Source organism: Schistocerca americana, chromosome 5, assembly GCF_021461395.2.
Source record: "Schistocerca americana isolate TAMUIC-IGC-003095 chromosome 5, iqSchAmer2.1, whole genome shotgun sequence".
Taxonomy (NCBI): Eukaryota; Metazoa; Arthropoda; class Insecta; order Orthoptera; family Acrididae; genus Schistocerca; species Schistocerca americana.
In genome coordinates, this window is record NC_060123.1 from 245,636,014 (window position 1) to 245,662,904 (window position 26,891).

At 43.7% G+C, this 26,891-nt stretch overlaps 1 protein-coding gene across 3 annotated transcripts in view; it reads left to right on the forward strand.

Annotated features, from left to right (window-relative positions):
- LOC124616046 (aryl hydrocarbon receptor nuclear translocator homolog) overlaps positions 1-26,891 on the forward strand; it is a 525,437-nt gene that overhangs the window by 39,074 nt on the left and 459,472 nt on the right. The window contains exon 1 of one of the 3 annotated variants that reach the window (XM_047144274.1): positions 16,806-17,058. The exons of 1 other annotated variant lie outside the window; for it this stretch is intronic. In XM_047144274.1, the coding sequence (XP_047000230.1) occupies positions 16,877-17,058 (182 nt within the window). In that variant the 5' untranslated portion in view covers positions 16,806-16,876. Of the gene's footprint in view, positions 1-16,805; positions 17,059-26,891 lie in introns of those variants that run through there. One more of the 3 variants, XM_047144273.1, reaches the window with a different exon arrangement.

The window sequence follows — 26,891 nt, forward strand, 5'->3', positions numbered from 1 at the left end:
CCCGAGGCAGGATTCGAACCTGCTACCGTAGCGGTCACGCGGTTCCAAACTGAAGCGCCTAGAACCGCACGGCCACACCGGACGGCAAATAAAGATCCTTTATCATTTAGCTACAGTATAGCAGGTCAGCGACTGGAAGCAGTTAATCCCATAAATTATCTGGGAGTACGCATTAGGAGTGATTTAAAATGGAATGGCCATATAAAATTAATCGTCAGTAAAGCAGATTCATTGGAAGAATCCTAAGGAAATGCAATCCAAAAACAAAGGAAGTAGGTTGTTGGCCCACTGCTTGAATACTGCTCACTGGTGTGGGATCCGTACCAGATAGGGTTTATAGAAGAGATAGAGAAGATCCAACGGAGAGCAGCGCGCTTCGTTACAGGATCATTTAGTAATCGCGAAAGCGTTACGGAGATGATAGATAAACTCCAGTGTAAGACCCTGCAAGAGAGACGCTCAGTAGCTCGGTACGGGCTTTTATTGAAGTTTCGAGAACATACCTTCGCCGAGGAGTCAAGCAGTATATTGTTCGCTCCTACGTATATCTCGCGAAGAGACCATGAGGATAAAATAAGAGAGATTAGAGCCCACAGAGAGGCATACCGACAATCTTTCTTTCCACGAACAGTACGAGACTGGAATAGAAGGGGAAGCGATAGAGGTACTCAAGGTACCCTCCGCCACACACCGTCAGGTGGCTTGCGGAGTATGGATGTAGATGTAGAAACACTGTTTATCTATACGCAACAGACTGGACGATAACCATGTAAAACAAAAATGTTCCGTAGGTTGCATGGCCCTTTATATACGCTTTATAAACCACTCAACTCCTAGACAGTTCATCGTTTCCGGTTTCTAGCGGAACCTAGTAAGACATTGATCGCGTAGATAAAGAAAGCGATCGTTATGGGGTACGCCCGACAGGCATACAACACAACTAACGTATAAAAAAAATGGTTCAAATGGCTCTGAGCACTATGGGACTTAACAGCTGTGGTCATCAGTCCCCTAGAACTTAGAACTACTTAAAACCTAACTAACCTAAGGACATCACATACATCCATGCCCGAGGCAGGATTCGAACCTGCGACCGTAGCAGTCGCAACTAACGTATAGATAACGCGTGTACGACCTTAACTGACCAAGGCTACTAGGAAAAACTACCTTAGTGTACGTTTACTTATGATACTCAGCGGTAGACTACAATAGTTTTACAACTCCAGTCATTACTGACATTTACTTATAAGGATGACAGGTTAGTAATAAATCTTCAGTGCGCTGTTGCCTCAAAGCAGTGTACCAGTAGACTAGGGTCTTTGGAACACGAGTGCAGCAAAATGTGCTCCTTTTTGTGAGAGGATTATAAGGCCCCAGCGCGTAGTGTAATGTGACGTCTCCCGCGGCTCGCTGGCGGGCCGCCACGTGAGTCACAGCCAGCGCAGAGTCCAGCTCGCGGCGTCCGTTGGGCAAGCTCGCGCCTGCGCCGCGCCGCGGCGCGCCACTCGGCGCCTCTCTTGCGCAATTGGCCGGCCGCGGCAGGTCTGCTCCGTTCCGTTCTGCCCGCCGCTGGCCCACCGCCCGACGATGCGTCGCCTTCGCTTGCGACATCGCGCCCCGCCGTTCCGAGCTGCGAAAGTGACTGACGGCGGCGCGCGAGCTGGCACACTTGTCAACAGCCTGCGATCTTGCAGCTTTCTCACCTCTCTTGCTGCGACATTTCCTATTGTACACCAGTACTCACCAAGATGACAAAAGTCATTGGGTAGCGATATGCGCAGATTTTATTTATTTAGTTTTAGAGTCCAGGACATAAAATAATTACAAAAACTGATAAGTATTGATTCACATAACAAATTTGCAAAATTAAATATATACAGTAGTATTTATGACACAGATTCAAAAATGTGTACAAACAAGCAGCAGATAAACAAGCAGCAAGATGATTACATTTTTTGACGGACCCAGTATTCGGCGGTTACCACAGCAGTTTCGCTGGCTGCAGCAAGATCACAGATAGTGCATGTAGCCGGTAGGTTCTTGCAGACTAGCAGATGTTGTTCGTCCTGTACGTCACCACACGGACAAGTTTCCTCCTCGTTACTGAAGCCCCACTTCCTGAGGTTGGCTTTGCACCTTGACACCCCAACTCTCAGTCTGTTCAAAGTCTTCCAAGTCACGTATGACAGATGTGATCCTTCGGCTATTTCCTCCTTGACCGTTACGTGATTGTCTTCAACTAGGGAGTCTCCCCAAAGCTCCTCTCTGCGAATTCTGGGAGGTGAACGAATTGCCACAGTTTTGTGTAGGAAGCTTTTTCTTTTCCTCAGTCTTGGTTGTTGAGGGTCATGTCCGAACAAAGGATGTCAAGGGTCGATTTCTTGTTTCTTCTTCTCCACTTCTGTTGCAGCTTGCCTTAGAATGCGTGGCGGTGCTATACCCATAATTTGGTACAGCTTATTGGCAGGAGCAGGTCGTAAGCAGCCTGTTACAATGCATCCTGTCTCTTTCAGGGCTATATCTACATGTTTAGCATCTGCACAGTTTTGCCAGTTAAAGATGGCTGTAGTTCGCGTATGCAAGGTATAAAAGGCCAGTGCATTGGCGGATCTGTCATTTGAACTCATGTGATTTATTTGAAAAGGTTTCCGACGTAATCGTGGTCGCACGACGGGAATTAACAGACTTCGAACAATGGTAGTTGGAAACATTCAATTGGGAGGTTACTCTAGATTTCCATTCCGGAAATCGTTTGGGAATTCAGTATTCCGAGATCCATAGTGTCAAGAGTGTGCCGAGAATACCAAATTTCGGGCATTACCTTTCACCACGGACAACGCAGTGGCCGACGGCCTTCACTTAACGACAGAGGGTCTAGCGGTTCTAGGCGCTCAGTCCGGAACCGCGCGACTGCTACGGTCGCAGGTTCGAATCCTGCCTCGGGCATGGATGTGTGTGATGTCCTTAGGTTAGTTAGGTTTAAGTAGTTCTAAGTTCTAGGGGACTGATGACCACAGCAGTTAAGTCCCATAGTGCTCAGAGCCATTTGAACCATTTTAACGACAGAGAGCAGTGGCGTTTGTTGTCAGTGCTAACAGACAAGCAACACTGCGTGAAATAACCGCAGAAATCAACGTGGGACATATGACGAACGTATCCGTTAGGACAGTACGGCGAAATTTGGCGTTAACGGACTATGGCAACAGACGACCGAAGTGAGTGACTTCACTAACGGCACGACATTGCCAACAGCGCCACTCCTGGGCTCGTGACCGTATCGTTTCGATCATAGACGACTGAAAAACCGTGGCCTGGTCAGATGGTAAGAACTTATAGTAGGATTCGAGTGAGGTGCTGACCCCACGAAGCCATGGACCCAATTTTTCCACAAGATACAGCTTATGGTGGTTCGATAATGGAACATGCTCGCATTCTTTGATCGACTTCATGGGGGGGGGGGGGGGGGAGGTCATGTTTCATTCTTCTTCTGAAAGCTGCTGTTGCTAAGAAAAGGCGTTCATTGATGTCCCTAATCTTAAGGAGAAATATAGTTTTGCGTGGTCACTTCTGGCTTGAGATAGAAGTTACCCTAAAATTGCAACTGATACGAGAACAAACATGTGATGTCCACAGGCATCACATTTTCCAAGGCATCGCATTCCTGGTAAAACTTCAGGACTTAACCCAATTTGGGAGGCAGAATCTCGATTATTCAATTCAGCTTTTATCACCCGGAAAAAAATATTACTCACCTTATGACCGACCATCCACCATGCTTTGGCATAGGCGTCGCAGCCGGCCGAAGTGGCCGTGCGGTTAAAGGCGCTGCAGTCTGGAACCGCAAGACCGCTTCGGTCGCAGGTTCGAATCCTGCCTCGGGCATGGATGTTTGTGATGTCCTTAGGTTAGTTAGGTTTAAGTAGTTCTAAGTTCTAGGGGACTAATGACCTCAGCAGTTGAGTCCCATAGTGCTCAGAGCCATTTGAACCATAGGCGTCGCGTCACACACTGACGCTTCATATGTTTTCCACGAATTCTACGAAGAAACATTCAACGATGGCTTCCAAATACCTCAAACTTAGATTCATCCGTGAATAACAGTTTCGACCATTGCTGCACGCTCTAATTCTTATGTTACTACGCTAACCGCAACTTTTGAACTTATTTTGTTTGTGTAATAAAGATTTTGGTCGCTGTACACCCCTTTAAACCGTGTTCACGAAGACGACGGTGCACTGTTGAGACGCACTGTTGGATCTGCTCGCATACTGTTTACTTCGTAACAAATTTCATGTGCAGTGCAAGCCCTTTGAAGTTTACTCTGTACACATATAAACTGATATTCCCCGTCCGATGTTACTCGGGGTCTTGCAGATCGCGAGACATTTGCATTGGCACCAGTTTGCCTGAACAGCTACAATGTATAGACGATTATAGATTGGGCTGTCCAACTTTTGTTGCTATTGTCGTACTAGAACAGCCTTCATGATCCAGAGTTACAATTAAGGCACGTGTTCCAATTCCAGTCTTCTGCTTTTGCCCTGTTAGGAGGTAATATGGTACAGGAGGTAATATGGTATGAATTTGATTAGGTATACTAACATACCGCTAGATGTACACAGTGTACTGTAAAGTAATGCAAACTGTTTGCTAAACAGGCAGCTGAAGGAGTGAGACCTATTCAAACGGCACCGTCTTACGTAACGGCATGTCAGTGTTTTGGATACTCATCAGCGCCGTTCTAAGTGAGCAATCAGTCAAACACCGAACAGAGGTGCTTAGTCTTTACACGTTTCTATTGTTTTATTATTGGATCAGTATTCAATACGAAATTCCTGATTTAATCACAAATCCATAGTTGTAGTAGCTGATCGAAATTTCTGATCTGTAGTGAATGTGAAGTGGGAAAGTTTATTTATAAATTTACAAGCTCGACAGTTTCGACTACGTTAACCTTGCATGGAATGGCAGATCATAAGGCTGTTATGGTACAGTACTATGTGTGTTAAAAGGAATGTCAAGAAACATATTTCTACTAAGCAAATGAAGCAGGAAATAGATTGCAGATAATCTTTGCGGATCACATCAAACATTCATCGCTGGGGACAAAGATGTAGATTATTTTTCCCCGTGGGGTTACATACGAAACCCCAGTAGAAATTGAATGGGAAATAATTAGTTATCTGCCCCATTATACAACAGACTATAATGATATTTGTCAGAAGCCGCAAAATTGTATGTGCATTTGTAATGCATGCATTGATGATGATGATGATGTTTGGTTTGTGGGGCGCTCAACTGCGCGGTTATCAGCGCCCGTACAAATTCTCAGCCTTTGCTCAGTCCAGTCTTGCCAGTTTCATGAATGATGATGAAATGATGAGGACAGCACAAACACCCAGTCATCTCGAAGCAGGTACATGCATTGAACAGTTGCTATCAGCTTACATTATTGCTATTAGTTGGAGATTGGTTATAGCTATGAAAAATTAAATATTTATTTTGATCATTATCTCAAATTCTCAATTTAGTGTTCTATACCATCTGCATAATTTTGATCTAAAGGTTTGGGACACGCTGTGCAACCGGCGTGAACCAGCTATGACAACCCGGAAAATTCATCCAAAGTCTGTCATGTCTTGGTGAAAGAACGGAGAACGCTTCTGGATCAGATTGCCAAAGTGGAGATCGTGCTTTGCAACGTCAGCACTCTACTCTGGGTGTAAAGAAGCATCTTAATACCACTGTTAACATAATTGCATAGATGTCCCAGAGACTAATGGTCTACTGGCAGCTTTGCATTGCAAATTCATCTTCAAAGAACATTATAGCAGCCTGTTTTTTATTCACGAACACGATCGTTATATCCTTGCACAGTAACTCTCGGTTCACAGTTTCAATTGTAATATTCCGTTTACTGTAAAAATTAAATCTTAGACATTGTTTTATATGACCAATATTGGTTGGACGTTTGCTCGATACTGATTAGTAATAAAATAAATTATTATGCAGTCTTAGCTGATATTTTATTGAAAATTGTGTTCTTCCAATACATATAAGCTGCAGAACACCGAGTGTGTAAAACTTACTTTTCTATATGTAGCAGCTAGTGTGGCTGATGTTGGCCAAGTTCGTTTTGTAATGTTCAACTACATGTTTTTATTCTTGTTCTTGTTTCTCATTTGCGTATGCTTTGCATGTATTAAGCAGTTCGGCCAGTAATGAAAATACGTTTTATTTTGCATGTATCATTTTTTTCGTATTACTGTTTAAAATACACTTTTGTGAGGTTAAATTAAAAATAGATGTGTTGGAGGAACACGGCTGGTGTAGACTCTGTGGTACAAAATTGGTGACACCAGACGTAGTACTTGCCGTCTAAGTGACAGTCTCGGACAGGGTTGATAAGGAACAAGTTCCCAGAGCTAGACGAATATGGAACACTCCACCTGTGGAAACGGTATTAACATCAGGTTAGGCGCGTATCACCATCTCCAGGTTCATATGTGGCCATAAGTGCTGCTACCGGATTCAGACGCCATTTTAAACAACTTGTGGATTACAGGGATCACTGTCGACTGTCTAGCAGTGGATAAGCTTGTAGATGGATTGCAGTGATGCACATCACTCGCCACTTCAGCACATTTAGAGCCTCCCCTCCCCGTCAGTACTACACAGCCACACGTGGGCAGCCACGCACCTAAAAAAATTTCAAAGCTTTGGTATATCAAAGCCGATTATCATTAGCTTACATCTGCCAACCGCAGATCACAGGATACAGATATTAGGATAGGCACAGCAATGCAGTTACTGGATGCCCGAGACACGACAGAATATGGCTGTCGTGGATGAATCTGGTGCAGGTTTGCATTAACATTAAACAAGTACACGATATTGTGCATTTTCTCGCGGAAAGTGATATTCCCGTATGGTATGGAGGGGATAGCAAACGCGAGCAAAAGGATGTGCACAATATATAATATATGTGTATCATTAGATGGCATTTACAGACCAGACTTTAATATCCAACCTCTATATAACGTTCGTTGCAATGTTACTTTATGAAGCACCAAAGCGGACATACATAATGAATTGGTAGACAGTTTCCAAGTGTCGGCACAGTTTGTGTGAAGCCAGAACTTAAGCTGCCTGTGTTTAATCTGAATTGGCTCCAGCGACGGCAATATCTACATCTACATTTATACTCCGCAAGCCACCCAACGGTGTGTGGCGGAGGGCACTTTACGTGCCACTGTCATTACCTCCCATTCCTGTTCCACTCGCACATGGTTCGCGTGAAGAACGACTGCCGGAAAGCCACCGTGCGCGCTCTAATCTCTCTAATTTTACATTCGTGATCTCCTTGGGATGTATAAGTAGGGGGAAGCAATATATTCGATACCTCATCCAGAAACGCATCCTCTCGAAACCTGGACAGCAAGCTACATCTCGATGCAGAGCGCCTCTCTTGCAGAGTCTGCCACTTGAGTTTACTAAGCATCTCCGTAAGGCTATCACGCTTACCAAATAACCCTGTGACGAAACGCGCCGCTCTTCTTTGGATCTTCTCTATCTCCTCTGTCAACCCTACCTGGTAGGGATCCCACACTGATGAGCAGTACTCAAGTATAGGCCGAACGACTGTTTTGTAAGCCACCTCCTTTGTTGATGGACTACATTTTCTAAGGACTCTCCCAATTAATCTCACCTGGCACCTTCTTGACCAGAGTCTTGACTACGATGAAAGGAGGTTAGTGCCGCTGATAAGGGCATAGGCAGCCATTTCGTCTCTCTAAGTTTCAGTCAGGTTGCATTGAGTGATTAATCCACAGTATTGCCCAATGGCCGCGAGTAGGGTCGAGATTTGAATTTCCCTTGCCTCTGTGGATTACGGCTCCGATGTGTAGTTGAATGCAAATTTGCATTGTATTTTACCAGTTTTTTCGCATGTCTTGTTATCCTTCAAAGTTCAGGAGAATGGACATAGACTAACACTGGTAGCCTCTCAAGAGATGTGTGTTTGAGGGTTCTTGGTACTGCTCTTATTGTGTCCTTTACCTGATGAGTGAATTCGTTGAGTGAAATCATCTTCCAGCATCTCTCACAGTTAATGAGACGGTCCCGCGCCGATCAGCAACATATTGTCTTTTCTGATGAGTCACAACATGAAAGGACTATATCATCTTACGCTAATGTCAAAAAGTCAGGCATAATCAAGAAGTGAAAGTAGAGTTTTGTAAAAAGAATGGTGGGGAGATTATAGAACTAGTTATAGTTTAATCATGAGACATATGAAGAATAAACATGTAATTAAAGAAGTTCTGCAACCGAACGTCCATGTAAAAATAGAAATTAAAGATATGCTTATCTCTAGCCTACTCATATGCTTCACAGTGAGAAGCTTCACGAGCTCTATTGACAATCGATCCCTTTTCTGAGAACGAGTCGTAAATGGTCTTTAAATGGTCCGGTTATAATTACTTCCCATAAAACTCCAACACGTGATCCTCGCTGATGAGACCATGCGGTGTATATCTTCACTTTCTCTAAATTCATTCAACAGAGCAGCTCGATGCTGATGGGTATTAACGTCCATGAAGAGAAAGTCTGGTTTGAAACGTAGTCCTCCAGAATGCGAGTCCGAGGTACTAACCACTGAGCCGCTTCGCTCGGTGTTGAAAATAAAAGCGGCTGGGTGCGAAAATTATCGCACAATCGGTTTAGCATTGCAGGAATATTTTATCGAAGGATGGTAGGTAAAATGGAAAGCAGATTAGGAGAGGAACAGTTTTGTTTTAAAAGATCTATTATGTTTTCTCCACTTTCGTATTTCTAACTTTCAGAGTTCTTGAGTATCCGCCCGTGTCACGACGCGGTTCCTCCTCGATACTTCGGCAAGCAGACCCGTTACGATCTTCGATTGGACCCTGATGACCGGCGGAGCGGCAGTCATCAGGGACCAACTAAAAATGGCAGCGAGACTGTTCGGTATCGCGAAGGAATAACTACGTAACCGGGGACAGCCGACAATTCTGCTAAACACACTGCGGTTAATAGCAGACGTCAGATTTTGGAAGGAAAAAAAAAAAAAAAACGAGCATAGCGCTCGTATATTTGGAAAAGGCAGGTGATAGCGTAGAGTGGAATCAAATTTTTTGCATTCTTTGGCATGGAGATATCAACTACACAAACGCGAAGCAGGCTGGAGTAATTAGCATTGATAGAATAATAAAGAGGCCAGACTCAGGAGAAGTGAGAGACACGATTGCCGTGTGTCAATACTGCTCTTTGATTTGTATATAGAAGAGGTCTTGAGAGATATAAAGGACTGTCTCTATGTGGAACTCGTTTGTCATGGACAAAAAATCAGTCACACAGTTCGTTGATGACACAGCAGTGGTCGATCGAAATGAACAGGAACTGTTCTGGGTGGGGTGGAACGGGACGAGTGCTAGCTGATAGCTGTAATATGCCCATGTTGTGTGGTTAACAGTTGAACTAGGACAATAATCTCCTGAAGAGGTGGACGAATTTTGCTATCTCAGAAGTAGAACAGATTCTTTGAAAAATGAAGATGCAAAAAAGGTCTAAAAGCAAGAACTGAACAAGAAAAAATGTCTTCCTGTAAACAGAACATTTAAAATATGAAACTTTGTTTGCTGTTTGAGTCTTTCCGGATGTAGTAACTGCTTCATTGGTTCACGGGCGTCGCGTCGAATAATGTTGTGGAAGCTGCACGATAATTCAACTAGACAGCTGCTCGTTATCTTCAGGTGCTTAGTGCAATGGATCGCCAATATATACGCTGACTCGCTAGAAAAGCGCAGGCGCAAGGAGTGGAGTTATAACTTCATCGTAGAAACAAGATGCTGCAGGTAAGAGAATAATAGCGTTTCCCTAATTTCGGCAGGATGAAGGATTTACTGCAGGACTCAGCGTATCGTCGTCCCCAGAAGGATCCAACTGACGCAATACAACGGAAGTCATCCGCGCTCCTCAAATCCAACCAGTTTGCTGAACTTCTTAAAAAGAACTTAAGAGTATAAGCGCCAGTTCCATCACGACTGTATGGGCTGCCTAAGATCCATAAGGAAGGGGATCCACTTCGTCCCATCGTGAACAGTATCGGAGCAAATCATCTGGCTTCTCTTCTAAACTCACTGGTAGGAAAATGTGAACATCACATTCGAAACCGGAAGATTTTATAGAAGAACGACTTTGCGTCTCGTATCAGCTGACGTATTAGTGAGTTCCTTTGGTGGATTCATTACAACTTATGGGAACTAAGTTGGAGGAGGATATCTTACATCAATTGAAACATGTGCTTACCTCAATTTTCATTTAGCGAACATTATTTTGAGCAGACTGAGGGTGTTGCTATGGATAGGCCTTTGTCTCCCATTGTAGCTAACCTTTTTACGAAGATTTCGAGGAAAAAGCACTTTAAAAAATGGTTCAAATGGCTCTGAGCACTAAGGGACTTAACTCCTGAGGTCATCAGTCCCCTAGAACTTAGAACTACTTAAACCTAGCTAACCTAAGGACATCACACACATCCATACCCGAGGCAGGATTCGAACCTGCGACCGTAGCGGTCGCGCGGTTCCACACTGTAGAGCCTAAAACCGCTCAGCCACTCCCGCCAGCAAGAAAGCACTTCAGTCAGCCATGTTGAAACCTAAACATTTCTGGAGATATGTGGACGACACACTGTTGTAGTTTGACCACACGGAGCAGCGCGCTTCCTGGATTTTGGAAACACCTTACCTCCCTCCATCCAAGCATTTGTTCACCATGGAATTGGTGCGCAGAAAACATCTACATCTACATCTATACTCCGCGAGCCACCTTACGGTGTGTGGCGGAGGGTACTTATTGTACCACTATCTGATCCCCCCTTCCCTGTTCCATTCACGAATTGTGCGTGGGAAGAACGACTGCTTGTAAGTCTCCGTATTTGCTCTAATTTCTCGGATCTTTTCGTTGTGATCATTACGCGAGATATATGTGGGCGGTAGTAATATGTTGCCCATCTCTTCCCGGAATGTGCTCTCTCGTAATTTCGATAATAAACCTCTCCGTATTGCGTAACGCCTTTCTTGAAGTGTCCGCCACTGGAGCTTGTTCAGCATCTCCGTAACGCTCTCGCGCTGACTAAATGTCCCCATGACGAATCGCGCTGCTTTTCGCTGGATCATGTCTATCTCTTCTATTAATCCAACCTGGTAAGGGTCCCATACTGATGAGCAATACTCAAGAATCGGACGAACAAGCGTTTTGTAAGCTACTTCTTTCGTCGATGAGTCACATTTTCTTAGAATTCTTCCTATGAATCTCAACCTGGCGCCTGCTTTTCCCACTATTTGTTTTATGTGATCATTCCACTTCAGATCGCTCCGGATAGTAACTCCTAAGTATTTTACGGTCGTTACCGCTTCCAATGATTTACCACCTATGGCATAATCGTACTGGAATGGATTTCTGCCCCTATGTATGCGCATTATATTACATTTATCTACGTTTAGGGAAAGCTGCCAGCTGTCGCACCATGCATTAATCCTCTGCAGGTCCTCCTGGAGTACGTACGAGTCTTCTGATGTTGCTACTTTCTTGTAGACAACCGTGTCATCTGCAAATAGCCTCACGGAGCTACCGATGTTGTCAACTAAGTCATTTATGTATATTGTAAACAATAAAGGTCCTATCACGCTTCCCTGCGGTACTCCCGAAATTACCTCTACATCTGCAGATTTTGAACCGTTAAGAATGACATGTTGTGTTCTTTCTTCTAGGAAATCCTGAATCCAATCACAAACCTGGTCCGATATTCCGTAAGCTCGTATTTTTTTCACTAAACGTAAGTGCGGAACCGTATCAAATGCCTTCCTGAAGTCCAGGAATACGGCATCAATCTGCTCGCCAGTGTCTACGGCACTGTGAATTTCTTGGGTGAGCTGAGTTTCACATGATCTCTGTTTGCGGAATCCATGTTGGTTATGATGAAGGAGATTTGTATTATCTAAGAACGTCATAATACGAGAACACAAAACATGTTCCATTATTCTACAACAGATTGACGTAAGCGAAATAGGCCTATAATTATTCGCATCTGATTTATGACCCTTCTTGAAAATGGGAACGACCTGCGCTTTCTTCCAGTCGCTAGGTACTTTACGTTCTTCCAGCGATCTACGATAAATTGCTGATAGAAAGGGGGCAAGTTCTTTAGCATAATCACTGTAGAATCTTAAGGGTATCTCGTCTGGTCCGGATGCTTTTCCGCTACTAAGTGATAGCAGTTGTTTTTCAATTCCGATATCGTTTATTTCAATATTTTCCATTTTGGCGTCCGTGCGACGGCTGAAGTCAGGGACCGTGTTACGATTTTCCGCAGTGAAACAGTTTCGGAACACTGAATTCAGTATTTCTGCCTTTCTTCGGTCGTCCTCTGTTTCGGTGCCATCGTGGTCAACGAGTGACTGAATAGGGGATTTAGATCCGCTTACCGATTTTACATATGACCAAAACTTTTTAGGGTTCTTGTTTAGATTGTTTGCCAATGTTTTATGTTCGAATTCGTTGAATGCTTCTCTCATTGCTCTCTTTACGCTCTTTTTCGCTTCGTTCAGCTTTTCCTTATCAGCTATGATTCGACTACTCTTAAACCTATGATGAAGCTTTCTTTGTTTCCGTAGTACCTTTCGTACATGATTGTTGTACCACGGTGGATCTTTCCCCTCGCTTTGGACCTTAGTCGGTACGAACTTATCTAAGGCGTACTGGACGATGTTTCTGGGTCGTAATGTGTTTCGTAAACCGACTCATGCTGACCTATATCTACGAGCTACCGTCGCCCATCTCAACGCAGTGGCATGTTACGGACTCTCGTTCGTAGAGCTAGAATTATATCAGATGCAGGGAGCTTATCAGCAGAGCTTAGCCATCTTCGCCCTGTATATGTACAAAACGGGTACTCTGATAAAAAGATTCGTAACGGATTTAAACTTGCACGCACTAAAGCTCAAGAAGAGCTAGAAGTAACGGAGAACTTCACAAGGATTGTTTTTCTATCGTACGTTGGCAGTGTGTCCTTTAAGATTGGCAGGCTGTTCAGAAAACATAAAATAAAATTTGTCTTCCACCCTCCAGCGCGAGTGCAAACTATGCTGGATTCTGTTACAGACAACCTAAATCTAAGGAGACTAGTGATATATAAAATCCCTTGTCCGTGTGGGAAATGATACATTGGCCAGACGTGTCGCGCTGTTAAGGATAGATCCCTGAACATAGTCGTCATACCAGTCTGTATCAGCCAGAAAAGTCTGCTGTGGTTGAACACTTTTCTTGACACGGGACACGGCGTGAAGTACGGAGAGACAAAGATCCTTTTGTCCGCTTCCACGTACTGGGACTCCTTCGTTAACGAAGCAGTCGAAATACGTATAAGAACCAATAGAACCACGGGATTTCTCCTCAGCAAGGCATGGGAACCAGCATTGGCGGTACTAAGGCATCGCCGGCCGCAGACGAACGAATCCGAGTCAACACAGGCGGAGAATCAGAGTCCGCAAACTTAAACTGGGTGCCAACACACTACCCGCGCGCACGCTGGGCTGGTATTTACGGCCGCGCTTTTCCCGCGCCGCGAATGCGAAGACCGGACTCGTTTCACCGGCAGGGGCACTGGATGTCTCCTTGCTCTGTGATTCGTCTACGATGACGCTATAGCCCACCCCTTGGCGCCTGCGCTTTTCTAGCGCATCAGCGTTAATATTGATGAGCCATTGCAGCAACACGTTAGGAAGCGCCTGAAGATGACGAGCGGCTGTCTCGTTGAAATAACGTGCAGCTTCCACAACGTTATCCGACGCGATGCCCGTGGGCCAATGAAGCATAAAACCTCATACTTGAAAAAAAATACTTCATGAGAAATTTGGATTGGATCACAGACCTGCATGGGCGTCAATAGGGGATGACAGAAATTAAACCACAAGAAACCTCTGACCATGAGACTGTTGAAGATCATGATTGATCGAGTAAATTATGAAGACGCTGTACAACGAGTAATAAACTTAATGAAACGAGGAGGCACCATAGAATGCCTGGACACGTATTACGGTAAAAAAATTAATGAAACGGAGAGGTAGAATGCCGGACACGCATTATGACATGAATTGTTGCTGAAAACAATAGTTTAATTGATAGTAGAGGAGAAAACTCACTCGGAAAATAGTTCAGTTGAAGGTAGATGGCAAGACTGTTAGGGACAGTTCTAGATATGAATACAATAGGCGAGATGCGGCTGTTATACCGAAATATAAGAGGGTACCTGGAAAGCGATAAGTAGGGAGAACATCGAACCAGTTTTAGGGCTGATGACGAAAACAAATTTATTCAGACGTTTGTATTTGCGTAAATTCGTGGAAAAAATTACGAAAATCAGATTGTGAAATTTGTATCAGCGATAAAACGAATGAGTTTATCCTATTTCGGTATACATTTATATTTAAACAACGATTTTGATAGACTATCTCAAATGGTTGTTCGTGTAATTTTTACTCTTTTAGTTATGCAAAATGTTAGCATTGTCGTACAGTGGAAAGAAGCCACAAAGCGACTTTGCCCGCAGCTATGATAAATTTCTGGAATAATAAGTTGCCGCACTTGTGACTGCACTGTGCAACAATTGTTTTTGTAGCACCTTGTACCGTGTCTAGCATTCGAAAGTCTAGCCATTCACATACTGCTTCTAAACTGTGTGACGTAGACAAGTACGCCGATTGTAATCCTCGTTTGTGCGGGTGACAGGCGATACTCTACACTTGAGAATGGCAACACAGCCGAAACTGCGTATAGTGAACAGTATAAGAGGTTGGTTTAATCCTAACAATAACAGCCAGTACAGCAAACTGATATCATTCAAGTAACCACAAATCATTTACCTTCACGCCACCAGAAAGAATCATACTGAGAATCATCATCATCCTAATCCGTTTATAATCCACTGCTGGATATACCCCTCTTCAGACTTAGCCGTATATTACGATCTTCAGCATCTCATATACACGTTTGTCTTGGTTGTTCCTTTATGAACTGCTCGCCCGCTTGTTGTTTTCAGTTATGAAGTGCTCGCCCGCTTGTTGTTTTCAGTTGTCCTAACTATGAAAAGTTGTCAACTGTTTCTGTGACTTCGTCATTAATCTTATGCTATTTTCTATCGGGATACTGATTATAAATTATTTAATCTTAATTGTAATTAATCCGTGGGCCTACTTTGCTTTGTTCAGTTACTAAACTTTTTGCTGAAGTTCGCCTGGATTCGAAGCAAACAAAACAATGTTGTCACCCACATATCGAAGGTGGTTCAAGTAAGATCCGTTTATGCTTACTCCTTCTTCCTTGCAGCTTCATGATTTGGAGTCCTCTTCCAAGGCTGCAGAAAAGGTATAAAAATATTGAAAACTGCTTTTGGGCAGTAATTGTTGATTAATTTATGCGCTCAGATATGTGCATAAAATCGAGAATAATGAGTTTGCTTGGCCATAAATTCTCTCTCTCTCTCTCTCTCTCTCTTTTACACACACACACACACACACACACACACAGAGAGAGAGAGAGAGAGAGAGAGAGAGAGAGAGAGAGAGAGAGAGAGAGAACAGAAATGGGAAATGAACAGACGTGAGTTTTCAGCGTATACTTCGTTGGGTGGTGGTAAGTTCCTATGGGACCAAACTGCTGAGGTCATCGTGCTGCAGACCACGCGACTACGCCGCGCGGCATACTTCGTTAGGTTCACGGTGTTGGACTGCAAAGCGGGACATCCGTGTTCAAGTCTTACTGATGCCCCTTCTCTCTCTCTCTCTCTCTCTCTCCACGAAATTATGAACTTCCTGTCCGGCCATTGACTTGTCTGTTCTCTTCTGTAGTCTTGGCAATTATACTACACACTGGTTATAGAATATGAGCCATATGGTAAGAATATGTTACCGTCACAAGTAAATGTGATGAATAGCGAGAGCAGATGAGATGCCACGTAGACCTCTCACAGAAATGAAAATAGCAAATAAACGGGTGCGACCGATGTTATAACATAGGAATTCAAGAGTCAAAACATCCCCAACGGAGCGCAAGACTTAAAACTTGTGGTTCTTATGTAGAACAAATTGGAGGTACATATGTCTGGAGATCTCGTCCTTACACCTCGCTGCTGCAAACGGACGTACACCACGACACAGACACAAATTTAAATACAGCGAACAGACACGTCAACAAAAAAGAAAAAGAAAAAAAGGACACGAGGGAGATATGAACAGGCCCCCTTCACTGTCCAACACCGTGACCACATAACTACGACGTCGCGGCTCTTCAGATTTGCTCGATGTGACACATCTAGAGCTTGGGCCGTTCGCTGTTTCAGTATCGCTTCTTTTTCCACATTTCAGTACAGTTTATTCGTGTTTTCATACTTGATCTGTGTTCAGTTTTTGACGGGCCATCCACTGTGCCATCCTACCACTAAATCTGAGGGGGGGTGCGATGAGGAATTTCCCTGTGTCAGTAATCGCACAAGAATACAGAAACTTTACTTTGGTGCTAGAGGCTTCAGGAAGTCGACTGCAAGCGCAGCGCAGCGACAGCGCGCCTCCTGGCCGCTCGTGTAGTTGGCAGCAACGCCGGAGTCAGGTTGGCGGGCGTGCGGGTGGCTGGCGTGGCGTATTGTTGCGGAAGGTTGGCAGCGTTGCTGCGGGCGTCGCGCCTCGGGCAGCAGCCCGACCCTTCCCCAGTGTGAGCGCGGCCGCGTCGGCGGTCAGACATAACGCGTGACTGTGTCGTATCGTATGTTAGTGATACGCGAGTGCGAGTGCGTGTGCGCGCCATGTACTCGTACAGCGCGGCAGCTGCTGCCGCCGCGGCAGCCGCCGCCGCCTCGGGGGCCGTGCCGCCCCCTCTGCCGCCGCTGCCCTACGCCGGCTATCAGCTGCAGCCGCCCCCGGCGCAGCCTCCCGCCCCTCAACAGCCGCCGCTGTCACCGGGAAGCGTCGCTTCCAAAAGACGCAGGTGCGCGCGCCACGCCGCCCTCACTGTCGAAGCCAATGCATTCGTTGTGTACCGTTATAATTGACCGTGCCTCGTGTCAAGTGCACACTGTGTAGAACGCCGACTATGGTGTACAGCTACCTTTATAATGTTTCTGTTGAAAATTTATGCTAAAAATTGATTAACGTTCGACAAAAGTCGCAGCGTCTCTACCATTTCTCGTCTACCTGAAAGACAGCGATAGAGATTTCCATTTCTGAAATGTTGCACGAGTGATGACAATCCATTTGTCAGAAAAGTTCACGCCTGTCTATTTATGGACAGCGTTTTTAGAGTTTCGCTGCGGATCTGCCAGTGAATTGCTGATGAGATTGCTGGTGCCCGATTTTCATTTCATAACAGAAGACAGAAGGAACGAGGTAATGGTCCAGACGTCGGTTAAATTTAGGATTTTTTCCAACGTAGCCGGCAGAAGTGTTTCCGTGGTTGTTACGGAAAACCTGTTGCGAAATTTTAAAAACATTATTTTCATACTTTCCTCTCCACATTCCAGTATGATTTACGTATTATGCAACAAGTAAATTACATCGCGGCATCTTCCCATTACGCGAAGCAACATGTGCTAAATCTTTTACTGATCACTGTACGGCATGAAATGACTCGGTTGTGTCTGGTAGGAGTCTCCTACAACTGGCCAGGGACACACTTCGACAAAAAAATATTCCTTCGTGTTTTTATTACTGCGTGCAATATGCTCACTTCTATCTAAAAGTAATCCATTAGTATAGAAAAAATTAATTAATTATTTCGCATTATCTTCATTGTTAGTTGAAATGAATTCTGTCGCAATATATTCATTGTTAGTTGCTAGGAGTATTGGTCATCAGTTACTACCTACATAGGATGGTTTACCGAGTCTTCAGGCTCGCAAAATCGTCAGTGGCCAATTCCAGTATAAATTATGTATTAGGAAGTCGTCTACAAAAGAAGTAATTTTTCTTCGGGCGAAAGCTTTATTTTACCGAATATGGGCAGATTAAATTGATTTTTGTTGAATTGGCTGCCAATCTTTGTTTGCTTCCATTTCAGCTTCTGGTTGAGATAGGATGATTTTGGTGTTTTACGTTACTGTGCCCACTAAATTACGTTTTCGTCACTCCCTTGCAGTATTTGTTAACGACAGTTTCTTACAGCTAATCCCGTTTGATTCTGAATCGACTTAACGGCCTCGCGTATCTCCATCCGCTGTTTCATCTTTCTCAGTTTCGATTCCTTGTTAATATTAAGAAAATGTGAACCAATAGAGAGGCTGCGTTTTGAGTCTGGCTTCTAAATACTTGAATATGAATTTTTCTGTTAGCTTCTCGTGTAAGAAAAGTCTTACCTCTTCCGTTATTTCATTGCATGACCACAACAAGTTACGTGTCAGTGTGAATTGAATAAAATGGCCATATTTTGATGTAGGAAGCCTCAGTTTATTTTCTCCTCCGATAAACTTTTAGACGCTACGCACTTGAGCACTAGTGTAATGGAGGAAAATTTCGAGAACCGGACTTTGAAGCTGACTGGAGAACGATTCTACACCCGCCATCATAAATTTCGCGTTAGGACCACGAAGACAAGACACGACAAATCTGGACTAGTACGGAGGCACACAGACAGACGTTTTTCCCTCGCTCTATTTGCGACTGGAGCAGGAAAGGAAATGTATAGGGTACCCTCCACCACACACCAGATGGCTTACGGAAAATGTCTATAGATGTAGAACTCATAGCTAATAAGTTGCTAGCAGTTTTCCACACTCTTTGAGTCTATAATTTAATCTTGGCTGAGGCCCAACAATGAACTGGATTCGGCCGCTCGTCTTCCGCCTCGTAGGTCAACTCTTGGCATTTCGCTTCTTAATGCATCGCGTTCGCTTTCCCACTTACGAGTGGACGGTTGGTTTTTTGAAACATTGACTTCAGGAAGGTTCCGATAGCGCACTTCTTTTTTCGCTTAGTTTCCGTTGCTGTTTTGTTGAAAATATGTATCCAAGTTCGAAGTGACTGGAGTATATAAATGAAGCACCCTCACAAGATTGATCAAAACAAACTGCAAAACGATTTAGAAAAAATATCTGAATGGTGCGAAAAGTGGCAGTTGACCCTGAATAACGAAAAGTGTCACGTCATCCACATGAGTACTAACAGGAACTCGTTAAACTTCGGTCACACGATAAATCAGTCTAATCTAAAAGCCGTAAATTCAACTAAATACCTTGGTATTACAATTACGAACAACCTAAATGGGAAAGAACACATAAAAATGTTGTGGGGAAGGCTAACCAAAGGCTGCGTTTTATTGGCAGGACACTTAGAAAACGTAACAGACCTACTAAGGAGACTACCTACACTAAGAATACTGCTGCGCGGTGTCGGATCCTTACCAGATAGGACTGACGGTGTACATCGAAAAAGTTCAAAGAAAGGCAGCATGTTTTCTATTATCGCGAAATATGGGAGAGAGAGTCATAGAAATGATACAGGATTTGGGCTGGAAATCATTAAAAGAAAGGCGTTTTTCGTTGCGACGGAATCTTCTCATGAAATTCCTATCACCAACTTTCTCCTCCGAATGCGAAAATATTTTGTTGACACCGACCTACATAGGGCGGAACGATCACCACGATAAAATAAGGGAAATCAGAACTCGTACAAAAAGATATAGGTGTTCATTCTTTCCGCGTGCTATACGAGATTGGAATAACAGAGAATTGTGAAGATGGTTCGATGAACCCTCTGCCAGCTACTTAAATGTGATTTGCAGAGTATCCATGTAAATGTAGAACGTTTCAGCATTTTTCAACTAGACTAATGTCACGTCCCCTAAAGATTTTATCATGTTAGAACTTATTTAAAATTAATCACTCAAATCGAATACTTTTCTGCGCTGAATTGTGCAAGTTGGAATCTTTGAGCATAAATTTGTAGAAGGTAAAAGTTTTCGTGGTTTGGTCGGTCTCTGATGTGTGAGGTATTCTTAACGGCATTTTTGAAAAAAGTCTCACTTTTTAGAATTTTAAATGCTCGTCATGTGTCATGGAAAGATTTTCCGTGATTACCAGGATGTTGTAATGTGTAGGCTTCAAAGTTAAGCATGCTTGCAGCAGACGGCTGCTGCCCGACAATTTCAGTTTTTGTCACCTGTTGCTGACTGCAGTTAAGTACCAAATACCGTGATATAAATCTGCTGCTTACGTATTTTTTATGTTTAAAACCTCAAGTAACGTGGGTGCAACTATCCAGCGAACAATTGCTTGAGCCAAAATTGAAACTGAGACTCAAATGATAATGATGAAAGTCCTGCCTTGGACCGAATTTCTAATCACAGTTTTCTGGTGTTTTTCTCTCAGACATGTCAAAAATTTGAGTTATAGGTCAGTAAGCATAATGAATACAGACAGCTTGTTTTTTCTAATAACAGGATCGTTTCTCCTGAAAGCTGTTGCGTTTTGTGAGCTATGTAGTGCTGAGTGCAAACGGAATTGTTTGTAATACATGGAGTAGACAATCTTATTTTAGTTTCTACGATGATGACTTCTCGCGTCAACCTGTGCAATGAACAGCTGACTCTTGTTCCTCGAACTAATTGTAATCTGTCCCTATTCACTGCCGTCATAACTGACAACGTCCTTGAGCCAATAAGGGTATTCAAATGGGTCTTTTGCTACGGAGCCACTTCTGCAGCAGGGGGTGACAAAGGCAACCTCCTAAACAGTTATAGATTCTACAGTATTGTACTCTCCTTTTAAGTCACTTGTTATTTTCGTGAGAGTTGTGTCAGAGTTTTCTTTTGTCAGATCTTGTCATATTGTGTCCTCGAGGTGAGGGCGTAGATTGTTCTGAAGCATTTAGAGAGCTGTCTCCTTGAGACAGACTTTTCACTTCAATTAGGTATACGTTGTTCTCTGATGGTATATTAACTTCTGTCAGTTCTTTTTTCTATTCTAGGAACGAATTCTACCTTTGCCTTACTTGATGTAGGATGTCCTGTAAAAGAAACGCCTCTAGTCTGGCGCCTTCAGTCTGGAATCGCGCGACCGCTACGGTCGCAGGTTCGAATCCTGCCTCGGGCATGGAAGTGTGTGATCTCCTTAAGTTAGTTAGTTTTAAGTAAAGCTAAGTTCTAGGGCACTGATGACCTCAGATGTTAAGTCCCATAGTGCTCAGAGCCATTTTTAGTCTGGCGCCTGTTCCTGTGGTATGTCGGTGCCATTGGGAACAGTTCTGCACTACACTTTTTAACTTTCTATATTCACTATTAAAATGGATGTACTTAGAGCCATATTAGTCTGAGTCCAATCCAAAGATACCTCCATTTTAGTTTCTACGAAAATGCAGTGGCGGTTGACTTACCCACATAAGCGGGTATAAACAAACTGAAAGCTCTGTATCATTATGATTAAACACTGTGGAAGACTATTTTGTCAGTGATGCAAAACATCATGAAATGGGATCAGTCTCGTCTGCTTTGATTGTGTCATGTTGCTAGCGAAAGCTCACTGGTAACGAGTTAATGAGGACACATACGGTAGACGAACTCTGTGTGCGTGTAGTGATATATATCTGGCTGATGTGGCAAGTAAGACGAGATACGCATTCGTTACCCAGTGCTTAATGAGAACTCTCACATTCTTAGAAATTTCCTGAGGTAGTGATTACTATCGCCAGTTTGTATCGTCAACGATATCCCGCAGCTTGTCATAGCATCAGGCCTGCTGTTCATCTCGTGTAACCCTAAAAAAATGCGTGATGAACATTGCCCTGAGCCAATCGACGCCGCCGTAGGTCGCGGTGGCCACAGGGTACGGCAAGTGATTTGGTGACTGGCGACGGCCAATGGTGCCGTTTTATTTGCATTCAGTTAAAGAGGTGGCCACACATCCTGCAGGTAACTATTCTGTTTCTGCGTGCAGTGTAGAGGATCATACCGTATGAAACTCGCTTCTGTAGCCGAGACCAGTAACTCCCGTTAGTACGCTAGCGCTCAACCTGAAGCGTCTGATTCTAATCCAGGTAGTGAAACAAAAAAATAGTTACCGAGATTTGCCCAGTAATGGGCGGCGGAGATGACAGAATGCAGTCCCTGGTATGTGATGTGTGCCAGTGAGCTGGATTAAACCCCAAACGTCTCCGCAGTTCCCATGAAGTGGAAGCATTGATGGTGGTTCGTTCTTTGTATGGGGCCGTTAAGCTCGGATGTTTCTTTGGTGCTGTTTAAGAGACCTGCGTACCGTCACCAGGCTTCACTTTATAATTTTAGTATTGCAATATAGTTAATCAAGTAACTACAAAACTCTGAATGTGCCGGTGGTACGCTAATGTACAGATTGAGACTTCTTCCAGTGGTTGATACTCCAATAACTACTTTGTACGCACCATTTTCTTCTGACCCCATGACCCCGCATCAGGCGTCCTTTCATGCTTAGCTCGGTGCAGCCCTCTACTACTAACAACCAGTCCGCTTCATCTGGTCTTCATATCTACTACCAACTAATCCCGCCACCATTTACTGATAACTAAAATTATGGGCCAAAATAATGATTACTGCCCACCGCGAGGCCGAATTGCGCCTGGTGGCACAGCGTGCATCTGACATGGTAAAGAAAGTACGTAGGCGTATCACAGATGAGTGACGAATCGTTCTAGCGGCTATACGGGTGACAATCCGTTGGCATAAGCGACTATTACAAAGGGCAGGTACAGAGGTTGGACAAAAATATAAAAACACAGCGAGATATGCGTGCTTGAATGTAAATCCCGAGCCTGCGGGTTGCGCTCAAATATTTGACCACAAACGGCACCTCATAACGTGGCAAGTGTCAGTCGTGGTCAGAACAGTGTTTTTTGTAGTTGTGAGTGCATTGTGTCGCAGCTAAGTGAATTCGATCATAGGCAGTTGTTGGTGCTCATATGGTCGGTGCTTCCGTAATAAAGGTAGCCAGAGTGATCAATGTTTCAAGAGGACCCGTGTCTAAGATTTTTACAGTACTAACTGTTACCTGCGGCTGCGCTTGCATGTCAGTTATCGTGGGTAAGTAAGCTATTGTACATGCAGTAACGTCAGCTGCCCTCACTCTCCTCTCCGTCCAGGTAAGCACAGTATAGCCCAGTAGTGCATGCAGACAGCTGTGGGTATATTCACATAATACCTTCCCATAGATAACTTCCAACAAAGTCGATTTGACGTCTTATGGGAGGAAGTTTTTAATTAACATTTTTCCAAACTTACTCCTGTCTGCGTCGATGGGTAATTCCTGTAAATTGGGTACTGAAACACTTTTTGGCTTAAAAAAGCTATGGAGTGGGCGAGGGATTCTTCTCCCTTGTAACATGCTATACTGAAATACAAATGCACATAATGCCACGAAGGTTCTGTGTCGGGCACAAATGTTGGCGGTAACGTGTCGAGTGGACCACAAGACCACGAGGTTCAAAAATGGTTCAAATGGCTCTGAGCACTATGGGACTTAACATCTGAGGTCATCAATCCCCTAGAACTTAAAACTACTGAAACCTAGCTAACCTAAGGACATAACACACATCCATGCTCGAGGCACGATTCGATCTTGCGACCGTAGCGGTCGTGCGGTTCCAGCCTAGAACCGCTCGGCAACACTGGCCGGCTGACCATGATGTGTTCATGCACATCAGTACTTTTGTTATGATGAGTAATGGTGACAATACTAAAATCAGATCTGAAGTTTCTGAAACAAACGGACGAAGAAAGAAAGTTAGTTCGATGCAGCGCAAATTTTATAATATTTATACATGCAATAACGTCAGCTACCCTCCCGTGTTACCCGCGGCTGCGATCGCATATCATAATCAAATGCAGCCTCGCTAAAAGTCTCGCACGTTCTACACACAAAGGCACGACGTCTCTGTTTATCATACAGCGTTTATATGACGCCTTTGCTGCAAGTACTCAGGTGTCTCACAAGCTGTAAGATACACGTGACACTTGGTGGCTAAAATGCGACGCACTTGTGACTAACATGAGTATCGAGATATGAATTAAACGCGTTGAAGATCATTTAAGCATTGTATTCATTATGTTGAATGGTACTGTGTGGAACATTTTCACAAATATGGTAACGTTAGAAAGTCACACAGTAGCTTTTTGAGAGAGAAAGTAGATCTACTTCTGGCATTCTACGGATCGGAGCGTGGAATGTCAGATCCCTTAATCGGGCAGGTAGGTTAGAAAATTTAAAAAGGGAAATGGATAGGTTAAAGTTAGATATAGTGGGAATTAGTGAAGTTCGGTGGCAGGAGGAGCAAGACTTTTGGTCAGGTGATTACAGGGTTATAAATACAAAATCAAATAGGGGTAATGCAGGAGTAGGTTTAATAATGAATAAAAAAAATAGGAGTGCGGGTTAGCTACTACAAACAGCATAGTGAACGCATTATTGTGGCCAAGATAGACACAAAGCCCATGCCTACTACAGTAGTACAAATTTATATGCCAACTAGCTCTGCAGATGATGAAGAAATTGATGAAATGTATGACGAGATAAAAGAAATTATTCAGGTAGTGAAGGGAGACGAAAATTTAATAATCATGGGTGACTGGAATTCGTCAGTAGGAAAAGGGAGAGAAGGAAACATAGTTGGTGAATATGGATTGGGGGGAAGGAATGAAAGAGGAAGCCGCCTTGTAGAATTTTGCACAGAGCATAACTTAATCATAGCTAACACTTGGTTCAAGAATCATGAAAGAAGGTTGTATACGTGGAAGAATCCTGGAGATACTAAAAGGTATCAGATAGATTACATAATGGTAAGACAGAGATTTAGGAACCAGGTTTTAAATTGTAAGACATTTCCAGGGGCAGATGTGGATTCTGACCACAATCTATTGGTTATGAACTGCAGATTGAAACTGAAGAAACTGCAAAAAGGCGGGAATTTAAGGAGATGGGACCTGGATAAACTGAAAGAACCAGAGGTTGTAGAGAGTTTCAGGGAGAGCATAAGGGAACAATTGACAGGAATGGGGGAAAGAAATACAGTAGAAGAAGAATGGGTAGCTTTGAGGGATGAAGTAGTGAAGGCAGCAGAGGATCAAGTTGGTAAAAAGACGAGGGCTAGTACAAATCCTTGGGTAACAGAAGAAATATTGAATTTAATTCATGAAAGGAGAAAATATAAAAAAACGCAGTAAATGAAGCAGGCAAAAGGGAATACAAACGTCTCAAAAATGAGATCGTCAGGAAGTGCAAAATGGCTAAGCAGGGATGGCTAGAGGACAAATGTAAGGATGTAGAGGCTTGTCTCACTAGGGGTAAGATAGATACTGCCTACAGGAAAATTAAAGAGACCTTTGGAGAGAAGAGAACCACTTGTATGAATATCAAGAGCTCAGATGGCAACCCAGTTCTAAGCAAAGAAGGGAAGGCAGAAAGGTGGAAGGAGTATATAGAGGGTTTATACAAGGGCGATGTACTTCAGGACTATATTATGGAAATGGAAGAGGATGTAGATGAAGATGAAATGGGAGATAAGATACTGCGTGAAGAGTTTGACAGAGCACTGAAAGACCTGAGTCGAAACAAGGCCCCGGGAGTAGACAACATTCCATTAGAACTACTGATGGCCTTGGGAGAGCCAGTCATGACAAAACTCTACCATCTGGTGAGCAAGATGTACCGTATGAGACAGGCGAAATACCCACAGACTTCAAGAAGAATATAATAATTCCAATCCCAAAGACAGCAGGTGTTGACAGATGTGAAAATTACCGAACTATCAGTTTAATAAGTCACAGCTGCAAAATACTAACGCGAATTCTTTACAGACGAATGGAAAAACTGGTAGAAACGGACCTCGGGAAAGAGCAGTTTGGATTCCGTAGAAATGTTGGAACACGTGAGGCAATACTAACCTTACGACTTATCTTAGAAGAAAGATTAAGAAAAGCAAACCTACGTTTCTAGCATTTGTAGACTTAGAGAAAGCTTTTGACAACGTTAACTGGAATGCTCTCTTTCAAATTCTGAAGGTGGCAGGGGTAAAATACAGGGAGCGAAAGGCTATTTACAATTTGTACAGAAACCAGATGGCAGTTCTAAGAGTCGAGGGGCATGAAAGGGAAGCAGTGGTTGGGAAAGGAGTGAGACAGGGTTGTAGCCTCTCCCCGATGTTATTCAATCTGTATATTGAGCAAGCAGTAAAGGAAACAAAAGAAAAATTCGGAGTAGGTATTAAAATCCATGGAGAAGAAATAAAAACTTTGAGGTTCGCCGTCGCAGTCAGTGTGCTCCCTGCCGCCGTTGGATAAGCAGCTGCAGCAGCAAGTCGTATACTCCTAGCTAACTCATTTGTTACATGGTTTAATTCTTAATTTCTTTGCGTGTTTTTGGTACTTGCATTGTTTAATTCATAAATTTCGGGCGTATTATAGTATTTGAGAGTGTAGCATCGCGTTTTAGTACCTGAATAGTGTAAATTCGCGTAGTCTCCTTCCGCCGCCGAGTAGTGTCAGCAGTGCGCAAGTAGCAGCATTACTGCATTTACTAGGCAATCTTGTATTGTAATAACCGTTTAAATTTTGTCGATTTGTTTGCGCTCTTTGTAGATTAGTTCAGACGTTCTTTGCAAAACAGTTTTTAGCATGGATAGGGACTGCAACTGCTGTGTTCGGATGCAGGCTGAATTGGCATCCCTTCGCTCCCAGCTTCAGGCAGTGTTGGCTTCGGTCACACAGCTTGAGGCTGTTGCCAATGGGCATCACTGTGGGGGTCCGGATGGGGGTTTGTCGGGGACGGCCAGCTCGTCCCACGCATCCCCTGATCGGACTACGACTGT